This window comes from Crinia signifera, chromosome 9 (genome assembly GCF_055691185.1).
Source record: "Crinia signifera chromosome 9, ASM5569118v1, whole genome shotgun sequence".
Classification (NCBI taxonomy): Eukaryota; Metazoa; Chordata; class Amphibia; order Anura; family Myobatrachidae; genus Crinia; species Crinia signifera.
The window spans coordinates 133951648-133972782 of NC_139225.1; the positions used below are offsets into that span (position 1 = coordinate 133951648).

Consider the following 21135-nt stretch of genomic DNA (forward strand, 5'->3'; position numbering starts at 1 on the left):
CCATTGTTCCTATCTGCATTCAAGCAGTACACATTATAAGACAAAATAAGATGATTGGTAGTGAAATTTGCTTTTTTTTCTTCCCCCACCATTACATCATTGGCCTAATTCAGACCTGATCGCAAAGCTGCTTTTTTTTTGGGCAAATGGACAAAACCATGCTGCACTTCAGGTGGGGCAGATGTAACAAGTGCAGAGAGAGTTAGATTTGGGTGGGGTGTGTTTAAATTGAAATATAAATTGCAGTGTAAAAAAAAAGGAGACCATATTTACCCTGCATAGAAAAAAAATAACTCACCCAAATGTAACTCTCTCTCTGCACATGTTACATCTGCCCAACCTGCAGTGCAGCATGGTTTAGTCCATTTTCTAAAATAAACAGCTTTGCGATCAGGTCTGGATTACGGCACATGTGTAAACAAGCCAGTAAAAGTGTGACACAGTGGAGAAAGGTGGAGCACACACACAAAGGACACTTACCTGAGGAAATGGCAGATTTGCATTTTCCTTTGGCTTTGCTCTGCTTCCCTGTAGGTAATAGGTCATTAAGGATCTAAACACAATTACCAGGCGAGCAGGATGGCTCAATGGCAGGGCTGGGCAACACCGGCCCTCCAGATGTTAATGAACTACACATCCCAGGATGCTTTGCATTAGTTTTGCTATGTGGCCATGCTGAAACTGATGCAAGGCATGCTGGGATGTGTAGTTCATCAACATCTGGAGGGCCGGTGTTGCCCAGCCCTGCTCAATGGGATGCTTTACCCAATGCTGCCCCCCCCCCCCCCCCCCACCACCACCACCACAAGGCTAAGGATATAGTTGTAGAAGCTTCCGTGCAAATTCAGCCGACGGCACCACCCAACTGTGCATGACGAGGATCATGTGAACGGTGTCTTCATTTCTCCAGAGCTTTCCATCCACATCTTCTTAGACATAAGAAACAAAATAATTCAAAGGACACAGTCAATGAAAGATATATATTTTTAACACCCGTGTCAGTAATGATAATACATGTGTTATGCGATATAATGTTTGAAATCCCATATAATTCGTTTAATATAATGGGTATGGGTCGTTAGGTTGACCCAATTTAGGAAATTATTGGTCCTCAAGAGATTTGGTATAACAGGTAAGAGACTATTTACCGAATGACTGAATGCATTTCTCCATTAGTTCTTCCAGAGTGCAGCCCTTCTCCAGCTGGGCCAGGGTAACAGTCACCAGAGCCTGGTTAATATCAGCAGGATTTGGGCAGGTCATCCTTCTCCGCCTCCTGCTCTGACTATGGCGGCTCTTGACAGGAAGGCAGACCCCATTGCTGCTTACGGTTTGGGTGGAAAGGTCTAGGCGAGACTTTCTGTAAAAGAATAAGTTGAGTTGCTTGTTTTTTAACTTGTGTTATGAGAGATGGTGAGATCAGATCTAACGGAGAATAAGGTGCACAGGAAGCCATGTATCATCCAGACTATCAGTGTCACATACACTGGTGAGCCCCAATCGCTCAGTGTCACACAGGAGAGATGTTCAAAAACTTCCATATGGTATGAAACCCTTATCGAATCCCACCAATTACATCACACAGAACCTGTCTGAGGTACAATCGAAGATGGAACCTGTTTGAAATTTACAGCGGATCTTGTTCGAGGCGTTAATAAATAATACAATTTCTTTTTTTAAATAAAAATAAGTTTTAAGCAATAACAAAATGATATTTTTAGTTAAGAAAAGTATTGAATTTTTTTGGTTCTAACGGAATTGTGGACAATACTGTACAGTTTGCTATCCTAACATAGGGACCGATTCTCACCCAACACACGGAGCGATGTAGGGGCAATTTCTAAGCGATCTAGTAAGATCGCCACTTGTGTAGGCCCCATTAGATGTCTAGAGTCTGAGGTATCAATGTATGAAACAATTTCAATTTCTGCAATGCTTTAAGTCCCAGGAATTGGACTCTCTACCGCAGGGTTACTGATGCCATGATTTCCAAACAGTAAGTGGGAACACACCACAAAGCTGGGGCTAATGAATGGCAATTCTGGGCATCTTTCTTTGGTGGCTAGCATCTACAGTATGTGTCTATACCCGTTACCATACTTGCCTATGCCTGTTACCATAGGTGCCTATGCCGGTTACCATAGGTGCCTATGCCCGTTACCATACGTGCCTATGCCCGTTACCATACGTGCCTATGCCCGTTACCATACGTGCCTATGCCCGTTACCATACGTGCCTATGCCCGTTACCATACGTGCCTATGCCCGTTACCATACGTGCCTATGCCCGTTACCATACGTGCCTATGCCCGTTACCATACGTGCCTATGCCCGTTACCATATGTAGCTATGCGGATTTACATACGTGTTTATGCCAGCTGCCATGCTTTTTGCACATATCAAACCTCATAAACTGTACTTAGGTTTAGCTGAGCACGTAGTCATAAACACGCCTGTTATCTTTTGCACCAACTACTGGGCACATTCCACTACACACTGATAATGATAACTTGGGGCAAGGTAGGCACTTATGCTGCCAATGTAGAGATGTATGCGGTGTAAATACTCTGGATCCGATTCTGTTGCATGCTATATTGTTGTATGACATACTGTAGGTCAGGCATGTCCAAACTATGACCCTCCAGATGTTGTGAAACTACAACTTCCATCATGCCTTGCCACAGTTTTGCTATTAGGGAATGTTAAAACTATAGCAAGGCATGCTGGGATGTGTAGTTTCACAACAGCTGGAGGGCCACAGTTTGGACATGCCTGCTGTAGGTGCTCTTGGATCTGCCGCGCTCCGTGCGTGCCTCCTGATTTAGTCTGCACAGAGTGGCAGTTGCTCTCTCACACATGTCAAAGTACATCGAAGGACAGATGTATTAAGCCTGATGAAGGGATATGGTGAACGGTGATAACACAGCAGCCAATCTGCTCCTAACTACCATTTTTTAAATCCAGCCTGTAACTTGACAGGTAGGAGTTGATTGGCTGCTACGTTGTCACCGGACACTTTATCCCTTCACCAGCCTTAATAAATCTGCCCTAGTATATGCATTGGTCAATGCCGATTAAGATATACCTGCTGTAACAGAGGCTGTTCAGCGAAACTCTGCTGGTCTACACTTTTGCACAAGCTGCTTGCACACCTGTTTAGTTCCCCACTAGTGTCATCTTACAGCCCCAGTTTCTCAGTTGTACTGTACCACTCAGATTAGTCTATCTGGCCTGTTCACTGGTCTGATGGTCTTTTTCACAATTAGTCACCTTGCTTGTTGTACTGCACATCTCCATAACTCGCATAGAAAAGCAGAAACTAAACCAAATCAGGAACTGATGTTTTGAACTTGGAGAAATATTTAGTCCTTTAAAGATGCCCACAAAGACCTGACACACTCTCCGCAACTTCAGAGCCACTGCCATATCCATACAACCAACTGGGCTATACTAGACGCATTACCCACAAACTCCGGTGTCTCACCCTAGATGGGCAACTCAGTCTCACCTCTTGCTGTCTTTGCGATTCATGTTGTGGGTAGACAGAAATGTAGAACAGGGGGTCTTGGGGGGGTCTTCTCAGGTTCTTTGCTTATAGTTCCTCCGCTTGTGACCCCAGTGTCATTACACCCAGTTTCGGGAGCTGGTGAGCACTTGGTGGCAGGGAAGGGTCTCAGTCAGCACAGACTGATAAAGAGGAACTTGCAGGCAACTGTGTCATTAGAAGCAAGGCGAGAAGGCAGAGAGCTTTCATACTGAGTGTAACCATAGACTTGCGAAACACTTCATGCACCTCTCGCTGTCTAAAACATTTAACCCCTTCCCCGACTGCTCGACTTATAAAACATCAGGCAACTCGGGTCTTCCAATGTAGGGTGATGGGTATCATTATCATGACCTAGCGTAAAATGCAGATTTGACGTCAGTTTCACTGTTTTTATACTATAAGGCTAAATTGGCTCCTCATCTCTATGGGGAGAATTCAAGTGTTGTGCTCCAGCAGCCACGGGACTAAGTAAAAACCGGACCCGGACAAGACCCCGGAACGCCAGACTGGTCATCAAACTCTGCATTCTGGAGCTTGTAGTTACTATTATATTTAATAATCTGTACTTATTTCCTAACACGGCACCTGCGATCAAGATTCTATCCATTGGGTCCTAAAAAATTGCGTCGATCGCATCGCATGCAACCAAATCGCATGCAATGCGATCGACTCGATTTTCACATTGGAATCAATGTGAAATGGCCCCCAGACCCCAATTTTTATGGTTTCCCAACCCTGATGGGTCAAATGCCCCCCCCATGTTAACGCGTCCCCACGATCAACGCCAACCCGAAGCGCAGCGAGCCCGCGAGGGGCGGCGGTACGCGTCCTCCGACCTTTTCATACCCCCACTATCCACGTAGAGCTGAGGTCAGTAACTCTGGGTCGCCAGGCACTGTTTTTAGGAAACGGATCCAGTCTCCTCCCCTTTCTCACCCCCAAATGCTCTGAGCCTGTCAGTCAGGCTGGGGCTGGAGGGAACTGCATGTAAGGACTTTTGGTTTTTGGGTATCAATTTTTGTCTATTACAGCACATAGACTACCAATTACTGTCCCGCGTCCCATCTCAAGTATAAAAAAAGTAAAAAGAAAATGTTGACATAATGCATGTCGTCAAATAGTGGTCAACCTATTAACTGTCAACACTATTACATTTCATTTGACTTAAAGTATTGTTACCCTATCACATTCTACTGCTCTGCACTCACATTGCCCTGCTATGTACTAACTCCTACCCCAGGGGTTCCCAATCTTTTTCTAATCACGGCACCCTAGGCCTCAAAAAATATATATCAAATTAAGTAGATTGTGTTTATATGTGCTTCTTAGGTTCAGTTATGTGGTAAAGGGCAGGATTTGGTTCTGATTGTATACATTTTATGATTGGCAGCCACCAGCACTGGTTTTGTCCAGAAATAATTGATCATAAATAATTTGAATTGGTCATGGATGACCAACCCGAGGCACCCCTGCAAGTGTCCCGAGGCACCCCAGGGAGCCTAGGCGCACAGTTTGGGAACCACTGTCCTACCCCCACCTCTGCACTCACATTGCCCTGCATTGTACCCCCATTCCCACCTCTGCACTCACATTGCCCTGCATTGTACCCCCACTCCCACTTTTGCACCGGTCCATACTTGCCTACTTTTGGAAACTAGTTTCAGGGAGATTACAGATGGTAATAGAATTTTGCACAGCTCCCCATTCAATGGTAGTGTCATGCTCCACCCAATGGGTGTGGCTAGTTCCATATATGGAGAGATTGTGAAAACAGATTGTGAACATGGCACCAAGAAGCGTGGGTGTGCACTGCTACATCTGAGAGGAATCTTGTAAAATGACTTATATCCCAATGTAGATGAGCCCCAAAGCAGTTAGTAACAGATACTGTACTTGGTAAAGAAAAGTCACTGATACGTGTCACCTCTTGGTTTTTTTGCACGTGGTTCCATATAAATGGCCACAAGGCATGCATGTAGCCATAGGGATCATTGTGTTTTATCACCAATGCTAGGAAATGGCGCTAATGATTCAATATAAAATGTATCTCTCTCTCATTCCTTTTTTCCCAAAAAATTGAATAGCTTCATAATGTGGGCTAGGTGACATGAGGGAGATTGCTAGACTAATTAGGGAGAGAGGGAGATTACTGCTATGTCAGGGAGTCTCCTGCAGAATGCAGAAGGGGATGTAACTATGATGTAACAGTGTAATGTGAGCTAGGTGACATGAGGGAGATTGCTAAACTAATGATGGAGAGAGGTAGATTGCTGCTATGTCAGGGAGTCTCCTGCAGAATGCAGGAGGGGAGGTAACTATGGTGTAACCGTGTAATGTGGGCTAGGTGACATGAGGGAGATTGCTAGACTAATGAGGGAGAGAGGGAGATGCTGCTATGTCAGGGAGTCTCCTGCAGAATGCAGGAGGGGAGGTAACTATGATGTAACAGTGTAATGTGGGCTAGGTGACATGAGGGAGATTGCTAGACTAATGAGGGAGAGAGGGAGATTGCTGCTATGTCAGGGAGTCTCCTGCAGAATGCAGGAGGGGAGGTAACTATGATGTAACAGTGTAATGTGGGCTAGGTGACATGAGGGAGATTGTTAGACTAATGAGGGAGAGAGGGAGATTGCTGCGATGTGAGGGAGTCTCCTGCAGAATGCAGGAGGGGAGGTAACTATGATGTAACAGTGTAATATGGGCTAGGTGACATAAGAGAGATTGCTAGACTTATGAGGGAATGAGGGAGATTGCTGCTATTTCAGGGAGTGTCCTGCAGAAGGTAACTATGTTGTACCCCCACTCCCACCTCTGCACTCACATTGCTCTGCATTGTACCCCCACCTCTGCACTCACATTGCTCTACATTGTACCCCCACCTCTGCACTCACATTGCCATGCATTGTACCCCCCACCTCTGCACTCACATTGCCCTGCATTCTACCCCCACCTTGGCACTCACATTGCCCTGCATTCTACCCCCACCTCTGCACTCACATTGCCCTGCATTGTACCCCCCACCTCTGCATTCACATTGCCCTGCATTGTACTCCCACTCCTGCACTCACATTGCCCTGCATTGTACCCCCACCTCTGCACTCACATTGCTCTGCATTGTACCCCCCACCTCTGCACTAACATTGCTCTGCATTGTACCCCCACTGGCCCAATCCCAAAATCCTGTTTTGTACTGCCACCTCTGCACTCACATTGCCCTGCTTTGTACCCCCGCCCACAGCTCTGTGACAATCACACCTTTACAGCAGTGGAAAGAATCCAGCCCAGCTCTTGCTCACCACTGAGGGGTGTGAGAGGATATCCCAGCATGCACTTGGGTGCAATCATTTGGGTCAGGTAATAGGTGAGTGCTTTGCTTGGTGCTAGCAGAGTATTTCCTGTGGAGGCTGAGGACAGACATGACAGAACACACTGCATGTAAGCACATGCTGGTCTTATAAATGAAGATGTTTTGCGCTGGTTAGCTGTAGATTAGGCCAGTGGTTCTCACTGCACTGCATCAGACATTTTCCCACAGAACCTCTTGGTTATATGTTTCTTATTGAGAAATTTAGAAGAAAATATAAAATGAGTAATTGTGCTAATGTCATCTATAGGGTAAGTTATATAGCCGTGGGCAGGCTTTGATTTTATGGCTGGGAGCCACAAGCACTGGTTTTGCCTGTATCATTTACCATAAATAAGATGAATTCGTTCTGGACGACCAATAGCAGTGTAGCTAGTAGCCCAGGGCACCCACTGGACTGTGCATTTAGCTGGGATTTCCCCCTAGCTACATTCCCAGTAGTAGCACTTTGGGAATCCTCCCATTGAGTGCTGGGTGTTATTGGGCAGTGTGGAGCTGCAGAGATCCCTCTATATAGGTAAGAGATGGGACCGTTCTGTACAGAATGGTTGGCTCCTCTCTAGGGGGTCAACAGCTAAATCCTATTCTTCTGAAAGGGTTAATTTAAAGCTATATTTTAATGAGGGAATCTACTTGTAATGTCAGATTTAGGGTTTTTTTTTTTATAACTGATACATCTTCCTTCTCAAAGACCTAAATCTTACAACTGAGACATGAAAAGCCCGATATGGCTGTGTAATTAGGCTGGGTGCGCTGACTGCAACCCCTCCAGCTGCCCTGCATACTCAAATTGGTTTGCTTGTACTGTAGTCCAGTGTATTTCTTATGTGTCCAGCCAGCTACAGTTTCCAGTACAGGTGGAGTAAACCTCATTGTACTCTCTGACCATTCCTTTTTTTTTTTTATTAAAGGAAAGGTACAGTAGGTACTGTAGTTTAATGATAATATTTTATATAATGAGCAACAACCTAATATATTCTTCTGACACCATACAGCTGGGTGCATTTGGGGACACTGCGAGCCTTCAGGCCCATCAATTTGCTTTTGATTCGATGTTAGATTCGATTTTCTATTAGATATGGCATTAGATCTGTACTTTTGCATTAGATATCGAATTCAATAGACTTTCATGGTACATTGTACTCATTCAATTTTACTAGATCGAATCCGATATTTCCTTGGCTGCACAGTAGATTTTTCTGTTCGATTTCGTGAAAACGGGAGCGCGCATCGAATCGAATGCGGATCGAAAGTGACACAAAAAAAAATTCGATTTCGTTTAGGATTCGATTTAATTTTGATTCTATAAGCAAAATTGAATCAAAAATCGATGCATGTGTACAGGGCTTTCCTGTTTTAGTAAAATGGGGGAGCTGCACCAGTGAGTCCTGGCCAGTGGTGCCTGCCAGTGTTATGGCAGCAGTTGGTGGGGTTCTACTATAGGAATTAAGGACTGCAACCCTACCCCTCGAGCAGCCACTGGTCCCCAATGAATTTCATGATAATATCTTCTTCGTCACATAATCCTCTTTAATAAATGCAACCTTCTTTACTCCATAGAATAAAGATTGTGGAAATTGCATCCACTGAGCACTAATACCCCTTTTCCACTAGCCTGAATATCACGGGTTTATGCTTGGGAGCACGCAAAACCCGGGATTTTAGGCAGGTGGAAACGCTCCCAGATGAAATAACCCAGGTCGTGAGACCCAGGCTTTCTACCCAGGTAGCGACCAGGGTTGAACACTGGTTCAACCTGGGTCGCTGTGTAGTGTAAACGGGTAACCAGGGTCGATGAGTCCCGGGTCCCATTCACTACAGTGCAAAAGCCTGTGCTGGGAGATGCACTCCTCTCCCAGCGCCACCCCGACCCCACCTCCCGGTGACGTCACCCGCCTGGCATTATGCTGGGTGGGGACTCCAGTGTGAATGGGTTCACAAGCCAGGTTGCACCCATGTTGGAGCTGTGTACAAAATTCCGGGTGCGACCCAGCTTGCAGATGGGTTTAACGAGCCATGTGAAGGGACACTGTACACTGATACGGTATCCATGTCGACTTACGTACGTCAACATATACACAGAAAAAACTGTGACCTTCCCATTGTCGACCTAATCCTTGTGTCAAACTTCTGACCCTGTCGACCTAATGTGTGTAGACATTTATACTGTCGACCCTATGACCCTTACCTGAAACGAGCGAGATATTACTCCCAGAGTTCTCTGATGCTCGTGTAATAGCGTGAGCGGCCAATTGGAACTTCGCAGCTAATTGATCGTTGAGTGACAATGATTTAAATTAGGGATGGGGAACCTTTTTCCCGCCATCTGTTGTTGAACTACACATCCCAGCATGCCTTGCTACAGTTATTCTATTTGGCCATGCTAAAACTGTTGCAGGGCATGCTGGGATGCATAGTTCAACAACAGCTGGAGGGGACAAGGTTCCCCAGTCCCTGATTTAAGGCTACAAAATGCATACAGCCTAACAGGCTCCATTAATGCTATACGTGTTACACTACATGTAGCAAACAACTAATGGTGACTCTATGACTGGCTTTACATTGTAGGACTACACCTGTTCTAACCATGAGAGCGACTGGGCCTTCAGTTGTCGTAATCCAGCATTTAAAGTCCCTGGGAATTAAACTCCGAATGCCGAAGAAGTCAGTCAGTCCCGATGTGCAGGTGAGGGGCGGAACACTTGGAGATGAGGGTTCCTAGGTGTGAAATCCTATTCATCTGTTTTGGTCTATTCTAGAGGAAGACGTCCAGTGGGGGGATATTTGGGGTCCCGCTGCAGTCACTTCCACCCAGCACGGAGGGGGACGTCCCACAGTGAGTATTGTTTTATCCTTTTATGACCAGCACCTCACCTATATTTTTAACGTTACTGTACATTTTTGTTTACTATTGTTCATCTACGATTGTGGGTTTTATCCATAGCAGCAATTTTGCAAAATGATAAGTCCCAGAGCTGGATATAGTGTTCATTCCACAGAACCCTGCATCTTTCAGAACCCATGCAGTTCCTCTTCCCGGCCTGGGGTGTCACTCTCTGCAGTCTAGCACAGGTCTGCATATCTGTGCTGAAATACAGACTGCACTGTGCTAGAAACACCACAGCACAGAACACCACCCCAGGCAGGGAAGAGGAACTGCACAGGTTTTGAAAGAGATGTGTACGCTTAAACATCCGCTCGCATGCGGCCGCATGGAGGGAAAACCATTTGATGGTCACACACCATGGTTTTTCCAGCCTTCACTCTGAAAAGTAAGTCTATACTATTCAGATGGCCGCTATCCGCTGAATTGGGGGGGGGCTGACGTCATGTGACATCAGCCACCAGCCCCGAGGATGCTTGGGCACACTTGCGTTTGCAGGGGTATGCCCAGCGTTTCTATGGGCGTGCCCACCATTTTTGTGGGTACGCCCATGAAAAGTGGGACGGACCCCTGCCCGCCCATCAGCGAGCAAACGCCCCGGTGAGTGTGAAACTCACCGAAGGCATTCGCGAAACAGTCTGAATAGTTTCCCCCCCATATGTTATGAATTTAATATGGGCTTCTATGGTGGGAACCGGCAACTCGGCCTGCAAGGTGACCTCATTGAGGGCACTTGTGGTCAGGCACGGTGCTCCAGATGAGCTGCGATTGGCTAATGCCACATTTGAAATGCCGTTGCTGTCTCTCATTGGCTAGTTGACTGATCTGTGTCTGGGCTCGATACTCCGGTCTCAGCAGTTGTAGTTACTCCCCCTGACTCGGGGTATAAAAAATGGTAGGTACTGAGATGGGTATTGGGTTCTTTCATTTTCTGAGGTCATTTTTTATTTTTAAGGACCTCATAGATTAGTATGTGAGGTGCCCGTTCTTGGTGACCTGCTAATTTGCCATAGCAAAGACTATTGAATGCCGTTTACTTGTTGCCACGTTTCTGCGCATTTCTGGTAATGAGGACTCCGGTTACGCTTCCCATTCCAATATTTGTTTTAATCAAAAAGAAACCTGTTATGTTTAAAATTATTTTGTTTTATATTCTATCAATTTTATTTTCAAATGCCTGAAAAAAAAAAAAATCTATGGTGAACCTAGGCAATTAGACGATGTTTAATTCCTAGAAGACCTGTACCGCAAAAAAATAAAACTTGATTTGTGTGTAAAACGTGCCGATTTTGTGGCCATTGGTCATTACTGCAACTCCTTAAATGTTGTATAGGAGCATGCCGTGCTGATTATGATTTATCTGTTTCCTCCTCCAGGTTTGTAGTTGACGTGTGCCAGTACCTCAGCTGCCACCTGTCCACTGAAGGACTCTTCCGAAAGTCCGGATCTGTAAACCGAATAAAAACCTTAAAGGTGCTGGCCCCTTTTACTCTTCTAGAATGTTTTTTTTTTTTTTTTTTTTTGGAGGGGCTATAAGTAACTTTTTGCATAAGCCTGTACCGTGTATATACTGTAAATTCTTTTAGGGAGATTGGGATTGTGGACACGTTAACTAGCACAGCGGATGGTGACCTGACCCAGGTCATGAGGTGGCATGGACACCTAGAAAAATGCTAAAAGTAATGCTGTATTTTTCTAGGTATCCTTAAGGGGAGATGTTTTACGCCTCCAAAGAGTAAATTAAGAAGTTGTTTATAGCAACCATTTTTTTCTTCTTAAGGTCTGTTCTATACTAGACTGAACTAGTGACAAAAGCTGATTGGTTGCTTTAATCAACTTGCCCATTTTGGCCTTCTTCATGGCTTGATACATCTCCCGCTTAGTGAGCTGTTTGAATACCATTTACTTTGGCAGTAAAATAGATGTGGTGGTTTAGTCTGCCTTTGTAAATAGCTTTCTAATACATAAAATAGATGTTACAGAGCATGACAGCGGTCTCATAGTAGATGAAGGATGGAGCCATTCTATTACGTATAGTATCAGGTTTCTGGACTATGCGATCCGCATGTTTCCATGCATTATCTTACAGCATTACGTTATGGAGCACTACAACATGTCATGTGACTTGGCTGGATGGGGCAATTGGCTGGATGAGGCAATAAGAGGTTTATGTAACATAAAGAAACGTCATACGTTTTATTTCTATGTATGGTTTGAATCTCTCATCTCCAGTCAATGGAAACTGATTTTGTTCAAGTGAATATATTATATATATAAAGCCCCGATTCTTAACCAAGTGAAAATGATATTTTGAATGTCCAGCTACGTCATAATTTCCTGCGAGTCTTTATCAGTGTCTTTAGTAGGAAACAATCCAGCAATGACTTCTCCTGTATCTAGTGTGTCAAGTCAGATTGTGTAATTCAGTGTAGCAAGATTTCCCTGCTAGAGAGGAAGAAAGGTTATTGGATGACCACAGATGGTGACAACATTTGAGCAATAGTGGCTTACAAGGCTGCCTGTAATTCTCAGTGGAGGGGGCATGTTACCGCCTGGACACATAGATCTGTAAGTGCATAGGAAAGGATGCAACTTCTGGTGTGATATTATTATTATTATTATTATTTTATATAAAGGGCAAGGCAGGTTTATGCCTAGTAACAGACTTCATCTCTCTGTGACGGGGGAAGTAGCTAGTGGCAATGACAGAGATAGGGGCATCATGGGTTCTATTCCCATCAGGATAATATAAACTTACTTGGAAAGACTAAAAGATCTTACCGTGTATAGTTTGGAGCAGAGAAGGGAAAGGGGGGACATGATGGAAATCTTCAAATATATGAAGGGTTTTAACATAGTACAAGAGGGAAATTTCTTCAAAGGAAAAGAAGTAATAGAACACTAGGACATGCACTGAAACTGGAGGGAGGTAGGTTCAGGGGAAATGTTAGAAATAATTCCTTCACAGAAAGGGTAGTGGATAAGTGGAATAGCCTCCCATCAGAGGTGGTAGAGGCTAAGCCAGTAGAACAATGTAAACATGCTTGGGATAGGCATATAAATATCCTTACAAAGAAATAAGGATCAAAAAGGGTTGAGAGTACCTGAAGGATAAAAAAGGGGCAGACTAGATGGGCCAAATGGTTCTTATCTGCCGTCAAATTCTATGTTTCAATATATCTGGAGTTTGTGTGTGTGTGTGTGTAGGCCATACTAGTAGCTTAGGTGGATTCTGCTATAAATGGATACCAGTGCCAATGAAGCAAGGACTGATGTGAATGATTAGGCATTCCCTGTACAGGGCTGCAACTAGGCCAATCCTAGAATCGGCGGATACCCGGGATTTGGCCCTAAAATTGCCGGGATTTGAATCCTGGGATTGGAGTTTCCCAACCTACCCCTGCGCAGGGGTTATGCTGCACAGCCGCATCTCTCCCGGATGCACCGCTGCTCCTGGTCACCCCACTCCCGCTCACCCTGCTCCAAGCTGCGTGAGCAGTGGCGTAACTATGAAAATTTCGCCTCCCCCCAGCTGTGCTGCGGCCCAGACCCACAGATTTTGTCTGCGGTCCCGGCTCTCCTCCTGGCCTGGCTTCTGCTGGTATGAAATTGGACCATCACAAAATGTCCGCCCCCATACAGCACACAGTTTTAGAGAACAGTCTGCTCTATGGGGTGAACATTTTATGATGGTCCATTTTAATTTTAGCACTGCAGAAGCCAGGGCAGGAGGGGAGCCGGGACCGCAGACAAAATCTGTGGGTCTAGGCCGCAGCACAGCGGCATTACAATAGCCCCGCGTAATGCAGTTACGATCCCGGCAGTCGGGATCCCGGCGTTAAGAATACCGACCGCCGAAATGCCGACACTTTCTCCCTCCTGGGGTGTCCACGACACCCCTGGAGGGAGAATAAATTAGTGTGCCGAGCGTAGCGAGGCACCGGGCCCGCTGCGTGGCGAGCGCAGCGAGCCCGCAAGGGGGGGTGATCCACGTCCCCCCCCCCCCCTTGTCGGCATTTCGGCTGTCGGGATTCCGGCGTCGGGATTCTGAACGCCGGGATCCCGACCGCCGGGATTCAATACTGAATCCTAGCCCCGCAGACCCCCGGCGCCTGCACTTACACAGCGCCTCCCTGCGACTGCGTGGTCTGCGGGCCTATTGTTACGCCACTGTGCCTGAGTAAATGTACATGGTGGCCGGTTTGGAGGGGTAGGGGGGCCTGCTGTGAAGCCAGGCACGACCCGGCCATGTTTAGGGTCGCGGCAGCTGTGTGTGATGTCATGTAGCTGCTGTGACTTTTCCCAGGAGCGGCCCGGATATACCTCCGTTTTCCTGGCTACATTCTTCTCCCACAAAACAGTGTCATTGCCCCCGTTACCTCATCACTGCAATTGCAATTAAATCTCAGTTTGTGCACATGCGCAGATCATGTGACATACAGTACTTGTTTATGGTAGTGAATTGTCCAATGCGATCATGTAGCTACTAGTTAAAAGCCCATCAAAATGATGGCTCAATCCCCGTCTGCTCCTACCTCCAGTCTAGCTCCCTCTGTCCATATCCAGACTTTGAGGACTAATTTGTTAATTTCAGTGGCCTCTAGTGGTCACTGGCGGTACTTAGCCTTATATTTCTATCTCCTGGCTGATATGACATGAATGGTGACTGAATAGAATCATCCAATGCAACACTTTAATTATCCTGAGAGCTGGTGCCGGCTGTCATGTCAGGTGTTGTTAAAATTGTGCAATTTGTTCCAACATGTGGGATATGATTTTCTTTACCACATTTATTACTATATAAACCTCTGACCTATTCTGCACCACTGCATTGTGCGGATATTGACAGACACTAGCAAATTTACATGAAATGGCCCACCGTTTTTGTACGTTCAACAATACAATCTACTGCTAACTGAGATTCCTGTATAAATGTGTGTATTTCATAGTTGCCTACCCTCCTGCATTCTGCAGGGCACTCCCTGAAATAGCAGCAATCTCCCTCTCTCTCCCTCATTAGTCTAGCAATCTCCCTCATGTCACCCAGCCCACATTATACTGTTATATTTTTGGGAAAAAAGGAATGAGAGATAGATACATTTACAGTGAATCATCTGCACCATTCCCCAGCACTTATATAAGTACAGTATCTCTTACTAACTGCTTTGGGGCTCATCTACATTTGTATATAAGTCATTTTAAAAGATTCCCCTCAGATGTAGCAGTACACACCCACGCTTCTAGGTGCCACGTTCACAATCTCTTTTCACAATCTCTCCATATATGGAACTAGACACGCCCGTTGGGTGGAGCATGACACACCCCCTCAATGGGGTTCTGTGCAAAATTCTATTACCAAATATAATCTCCCTGAAACTAGTTTTCAAAAGTAGGCAAGTATGGTATATTTCCATTAGACCTTCTGGATATTCTCTGTAACACTAAAGCTAGCTAGCTAGAACATGGCATGGGGAAATTGTGAATGTGCCATTTTGTCCATGATAAATTACAGGTGCTTACAGACCCACCCTGGTCAAACAGTGTTCTCTCTCTCGACTTACTGCAGGGGTATCAGTCCTATTAACCCCTTGAGTGGTATGGCCAGAAATTTTCCGGGCTCTGCTGTTGCAGTGGGCTGTCCCGGAAAATTTCCGGGCATACCACAAATCTGAAATAAGTGCACGACAGTGGTGTCCAGGTGTGCACCACTGGCACAGCACCTCTAGAGCCCCTCCCATCACCTGTGCTCCGGCGATCGCACGCCGGAGCTCTTCTAACTCCGCACCGCCTGCCGCCATACTTTTAGTAGCAATGACATAGGCGGCAGGCTCGGGAGCACTCAGGCACCCGAGTCCTACCGAGCCGCCGCAAACATCCCCTAGTCTGCCGCTGACGTCACTGCTGAATGTGACAGGCCGGCGGCTAAGGCAGCGGGACAGCGGCGGCAGGGAAGCTCCGGCGTACTAACGCCGTATCGAAGGTGTGGGAGGGGGGCTTCCAACTGTGGTGGGTTTTGCTGGGGCAGGACAAACCTGCCCTGGTAGGTTTGTCTTGCCCTAGCAAAACCTACCACTCAAGGGGTTAAGGAGGCTTTAGCTGTTTGTTGCTGGATGTATCAAAAGTGCTAAGAGGGGGAGACTTGACTTTGTGTAACGTTGAATGTAAAAAATGGGATGTATTGTAATATTTTTATTCTACTTCTATACAAAAACATAGCCTAGTCAAGAAATACATAGGAAATGTTCCTGTACTTACAGTGGGAGATTCTGATTTACATTCTTCACTCTAGTCTCGAGTTTGTATATTCTCCCCGTGCTTGCGTGGGTTTCCTCCGGGTACTCTGGTTTCCTCCCACATTCCAAACATATACTGGTAGGTTAATTGGCTGCCAACAAAATGAACCCTAGAATGTCTGTGTGTGCATGTACATGTGGTAGGGAATATAGATTGTAAGCTCCACTGGGGCAGGGACTGATGTGAGTGTTCAAATATTCTCTGTACAGCGCTGCGGAATATGTGTGCGCTATATAAGTAACTGGTAAAAATAATCTATTCTCTTATGTGGTAATGCAGCAAGAAGTGTCTGGTATAAGTAGACACATCCTTCATTTATTTGTGATCAAGTGCTGTGTCCTACGATGTGGCATTACGTCACCTATAACAACATTGGCCAGCTGAGTGACCCATGGGGGCCCGAAGCATGACGAGCGCAGTGAAAATCAGGTCGGCCTTTTGATTGTCAACCTTCCCATTGTCGATCTAATCCTCCTTTGACTTAATCCACTGTACATTTGTACATAGGTCATGCTGTACTCCTTGGGTCTGGTCTCGGGTTGTCTCCAAAGTGTTTCATTACCGCGGGCCACTATAGATGTCCATAACCTCATATGGGAGTGTCCCGGGTATTGTCCATATAATAAGGCAAGTGTCACTGTGTGCCTGTAGCACTCTGCTCAAGGGAACACTAACATCCTAGATATGAATGAACGAAATATTCTTATTAAATACTTTGTTCTTGAATGTGCTGACAACAAAATCACACAAAAATGATCAATGGAAATCAAATTTATTAACCCATCGAGGTCTGGATTTGGAGTCACACTCAAAATTAAAGTGGAAAAACACACTACAGGCTGATCCAACTTTGATGTAATGTCCTTTAAAACAAGTCAAAATAAGGCTCAGTAGTGTGTGGCCTCCCTACAATTCCTGGGCATGCTACTGATGAGGTGGTGGATGATCTTCTGAGGGATCTCCTCCCAGACCTGGACTAAAGCATCCGCCAACTCCTGGACAGTCTGTGGTGTGGCGTCTGTGGATGGAGCGAGACATGATGTCCCAGATGTGCTCAATTGGATACAGGTCTGGGGAATGGGCAGGCCAGTCCATAGCATCAATGCCTTCGTCTGGCAGGAACTGCTGACACACTCCAGCCACATGAGGTCTAGTATTGTCTTGCATTAGGAGGAACCCAGGGCCAACCGCACCAGCATATGGTCTCACAAGGGGGATCTCATCTCGGCAACTAATGGCAGTCAGGCTACCTCTGGAGAGCACATGGAGTGCTGTGCGGCCCCCCAAAGAAATGCCATCCCACACCATTACTGACCCACATTTGTGGCCTGCCCTCCTGTTCCTCCTTGCACAAAGGCAGAGGTAGCGGTCCTGCTCCTTGGTTGTTGGCCTCCTCCACATCTCCTGATGTACTAGCCTGTCTCCTGGTAGCGCCTCCAGGCAGCGGCGTAGCTTTGTTTTGGGCGCCCCCCCCCGCCGTTAATGGGGGGCCCCCCCCCATTGCCGCATGCTTACCTGTCCGCGTCCCGGCTCCCCTCCTGGCTTCAATAAATTATATCCAGACGGACCACGATAAAATGGCCGCCCCCATACCGCAGACAGTTTCAGAGAACAGTCTGCTTTATGGGGCGGCCATTTTATCGTGGTCCGTCTCCATAGCATTGATTGAAGCCAGGAGGGGAGCCGGGACGCGCGGACAGGTAAGCATGCGGGGGATGGGGGGCGGGGGGATTACTATAGCACCGCTGCCCCCCCTGTGCCCCCATATGCACAGCGCCCCCCGCAACTGCGGGGGCTGCGGTGCTATAGTTACGCCACTGCCTCCAGGCTCTGGCCACTACGCTGACAGACACAGCAAACCTACTTGCCACAGCTTACATTGATGTGCCATCCTGGATGAGCTGCACTACCTGAGCCACTTGTGTGGGTTGTAGACTCCGTCTCATGCTACCACTAGAGTGAAAGCACCGCCAGCTTCCAAAAGTGACCAAAACATCAGCCAGAAAGCATAGGAGCTGAGAAGTGGTCTGTGGTCACCGCCTGCAGAACAACTCCTTTATTGGGGGTGTCTTGCTAATTGCCTATAATTTCCACCTGTTGTCTATTCCATTTGCACAACAGCATGTGTAACTGATTGTCAATCGGTGTTGCTGCCTAAGTGGACATTTTCATTTCACAGAAGTGTGATTGACTTGGAGTAACATTGTGTTGTTTAAGTGTTCCCTTTATATTTTTGAGCAGTGTATGTTGGCTGGGACCAGTGTTCCCTCTAAGCTGTGCGCACGTGCGCGCGCACACAACTCGACAAGCGTGCGCACAGACATTACAACAGAGCGCACAAAGCAGCAGTGGTCCTTTTTTGCAGTTGTGGACTCAATTAATCTACGTTTCACCCATTAACTACATTGTGTGCTGTGTTTTGAATATTTAAATGTTTAATATAATTTTGAAGTAAACTTAACACAAATGTTGAACGTCATTTTCCAGTTATATATAAGTGACGCACAAAAATTAGAATTTCCTTACAAAGTTGCACAGCCAAAATCTTTCGCCGCACACAGCCTTCGTAAAATTAGAGGGAACATTGGCTGGGACCCCTGGGGTACTTGTAGGAGTGAGCTGATGACCATTATGCGAAATTAGTGACGCTGGCAGTGTTATTTCAGGGTAGGATGTTAATAAACCATGGATTTCTGAATGGTTACCTGCAATAAAACATAGGATGCATGGTTAATCTAGAGCTAATTGGTGTAAATTCAGAGTATGCCCTCTCAAAGGGCCTTATTCTAGTTCACTCTTTCTGACAAAATCCTTCTTAGATGGACAAAACCATGTGCACTGCAGGTGGGCAGATGTTACTTGTGCAGAGAGAATTAGATTTGAATGGGGTTTTACTTCAAAGTGAGATCTATATTGCAGTGTAAAAATAAAGCAGCCAGTATTTACCCTGCACAGAAACAAAATTACTCACCCAAATCTAATTCTCTCTGCACATTTTACATCTGCCCCCCTGCAGTGCACATGGTTTTGTCCATCTAATGGTGCCCACACACGCACCGATTTAAGTGCTATGCGTTTTTGGCTGTACAATGGTTCTTTACAATTTTTCTGCCAGAATTAAGCATGACCCGATGTGATGGATTATTTTGCTGTCTGCGATGCGATGCTGTGCGATTTAAGCACATTTTTTCACTGGCTTTTTCTGACCTTTATTTTGTTCGAGTTCAAATGTTTTAAACCTGCAATAAAGTTGTTGATAACAATTTGTATGTAATTATTTCCCAAAAAAAAAAAAAAAACGTCGTATAGCATCGGCTCGTATGCCTGTATACTGCTGAGCCCGATGCTATGCGATAATGTCCAAAAAAGTACCTGCTGCACATACTTTTTTTGGACATCTAAAATCGGCCCCCGGGAACGCGCATAGCACAGCATCGCGTCGCACACGCCGCACAAATACACCCCGATAATTGTACACACGATGCGTTTTGTACTTTAAAAGTACAAAACGCGTTCTAAAATCGATGCGTGTGTGGGCTGCATTAGAAGGATTTTGTCAGAATGAACTAGAATAAGTCCCAAAGTGGGGTAACCTCATTAGCTGCATGTTTGCTTTATATACCATCTGACCCAGCCCCGCCCATTGTACACATTTTTCTTATGTTGTGTTATTTTCTACTGCCTTGTTTTACGTCTTGTTCACTACTATACTCCACCATGTGAATGTACTTGGTCATTTCTGTTCTTTCATTCTGCCTCGATCTGGATATAAGGAATTACTCTTCTCTAGTCCGCCAAAAGTGATATTTAAGCCCCATACACAATAGGTGATATTGTTCACAATATTGTCTAGTATGTACACTCAATATCATTAACCATGTGTGCTTCCGTGTGTCAGCGATAATTGATGTCCACCAAATATGCAGGTCAATTTGGCTGTATAACCAAGCAACCTGCATGTTGAGGGGAACTGGGTTGAAGTCACTGAACGATGACGGCGGCACCCGGATGTCACAATGAGACCTCAACCAGGCTGTGGTAGTAACGTTTGCCAACGTTTCAAATCTTTACTCAGATTTTTCCTGGTATTTTACCATGTAGACGACAAATGAACTTATTACAACCTAGTGGAAATGTAATGTTGTATTTTTTACTATTATGTGGATGGAAAAACCATTTAGTGGAGATCATATGTGCACACGTTGTACACCCTGTGCACTTATAGCACCCCGGGCTTTTAGTTTTAATCTGTGGGTTTTGGTTTACCAATGAATTAATGTCAGGATGAACTAGCCAATCGTGAAGATTTCGTCCTCTTTTATAGCTGGTCACAATTTTTTTTTTTTCTGAACATGTTTAGGTCTTTGTCAATTTGAATTACTGGCTGTAAACTTTTTGTATAGTTATGAAGTTTTATGCGCTGCATTATATTGTTGTACCCAATGTAACACCCCCTACTGTAATATGCGGAGTGAGGGTATATATATACCGAATGATGTAGATCTCACCTCGGAACTTTATTGGCAGTGCCTCCACCCGAATCACGGCTTTCTCTTCTGGGGAGTGTTCTGGAAGTACACCAGGGGGAGATTCGGGAAACCCCCTGCCCAGTACTAATACGCTGTGACACACTGTGTGCTGCAGAAGCCAACTTGGCACATTTATTTAACTGGGGCAACTAAAAGCAGCTTTTGTGATTTTATATGAAAATCATATATTGGAATGACATGACAGAATGATGGGAACAATACAATAATAGGACATGGGGGATGAAAGCATAACACCAGCTCCTAGCTTATACTGTGAACAATCGCTTAGCAGAATAACTCTAAATGATTCCAACTGTCTCGGACATAAACATCACTTGTCATACACTTTTACACTGACTCAGTATCTCAGAGACTAACCTTACAGGTGCTGGCTAAGGGGAATAACCACATGTGCTGTATGTAGCATATTTACTTATAACTCTACAATACCTTCCATGCACAATGATACCACATAAAACCACACAAATGGAGCAGTGCACTGCAAGTTGGGGCCCTTC

At 45.6% G+C, this 21135-nt stretch overlaps 2 protein-coding genes across 5 annotated transcripts in view; one reads left to right on the forward strand and one right to left on the reverse strand.

The window, feature by feature from the left end:
• The window catches only part of RASGRP4 (RAS guanyl releasing protein 4), a 32260-nt gene extending 28469 nt beyond the window's left edge, over window positions 1-3791 (reverse strand). Inside the window, exons 1-4 of the mRNA XM_083159884.1 lie at window positions 3508-3791; window positions 1149-1360; window positions 821-926; window positions 481-534 (exon numbers count right to left, since the gene is read on the reverse strand). Of these exons, the coding sequence (XP_083016010.1) occupies window positions 481-534; window positions 821-926; window positions 1149-1360; window positions 3508-3530 (395 nt within the window). The 5' untranslated portion in view covers window positions 3531-3791. The remainder of the gene's footprint in view (window positions 1-480; window positions 535-820; window positions 927-1148; window positions 1361-3507) is intronic.
• Window positions 1-21135, forward strand: part of LOC146036092 (rho GTPase-activating protein 11A-like) — a 57277-nt gene that overhangs the window by 16689 nt on the left and 19453 nt on the right. For 2 of the 4 annotated variants that reach the window (XM_083159883.1, XM_083159880.1), the window contains exons 1-4: window positions 6846-6981; window positions 9479-9596; window positions 9670-9746; window positions 11171-11267. In XM_083159883.1, the coding sequence (XP_083016009.1) occupies window positions 6980-6981; window positions 9479-9596; window positions 9670-9746; window positions 11171-11267 (294 nt within the window). In that variant the 5' untranslated portion in view covers window positions 6846-6979. Of the gene's footprint in view, window positions 1-6773; window positions 6982-9478; window positions 9597-9669; window positions 9747-11170; window positions 11268-21135 lie in introns of those variants that run through there. The other 2 variants (XM_083159882.1, XM_083159881.1) reach the window with 2 other exon arrangements.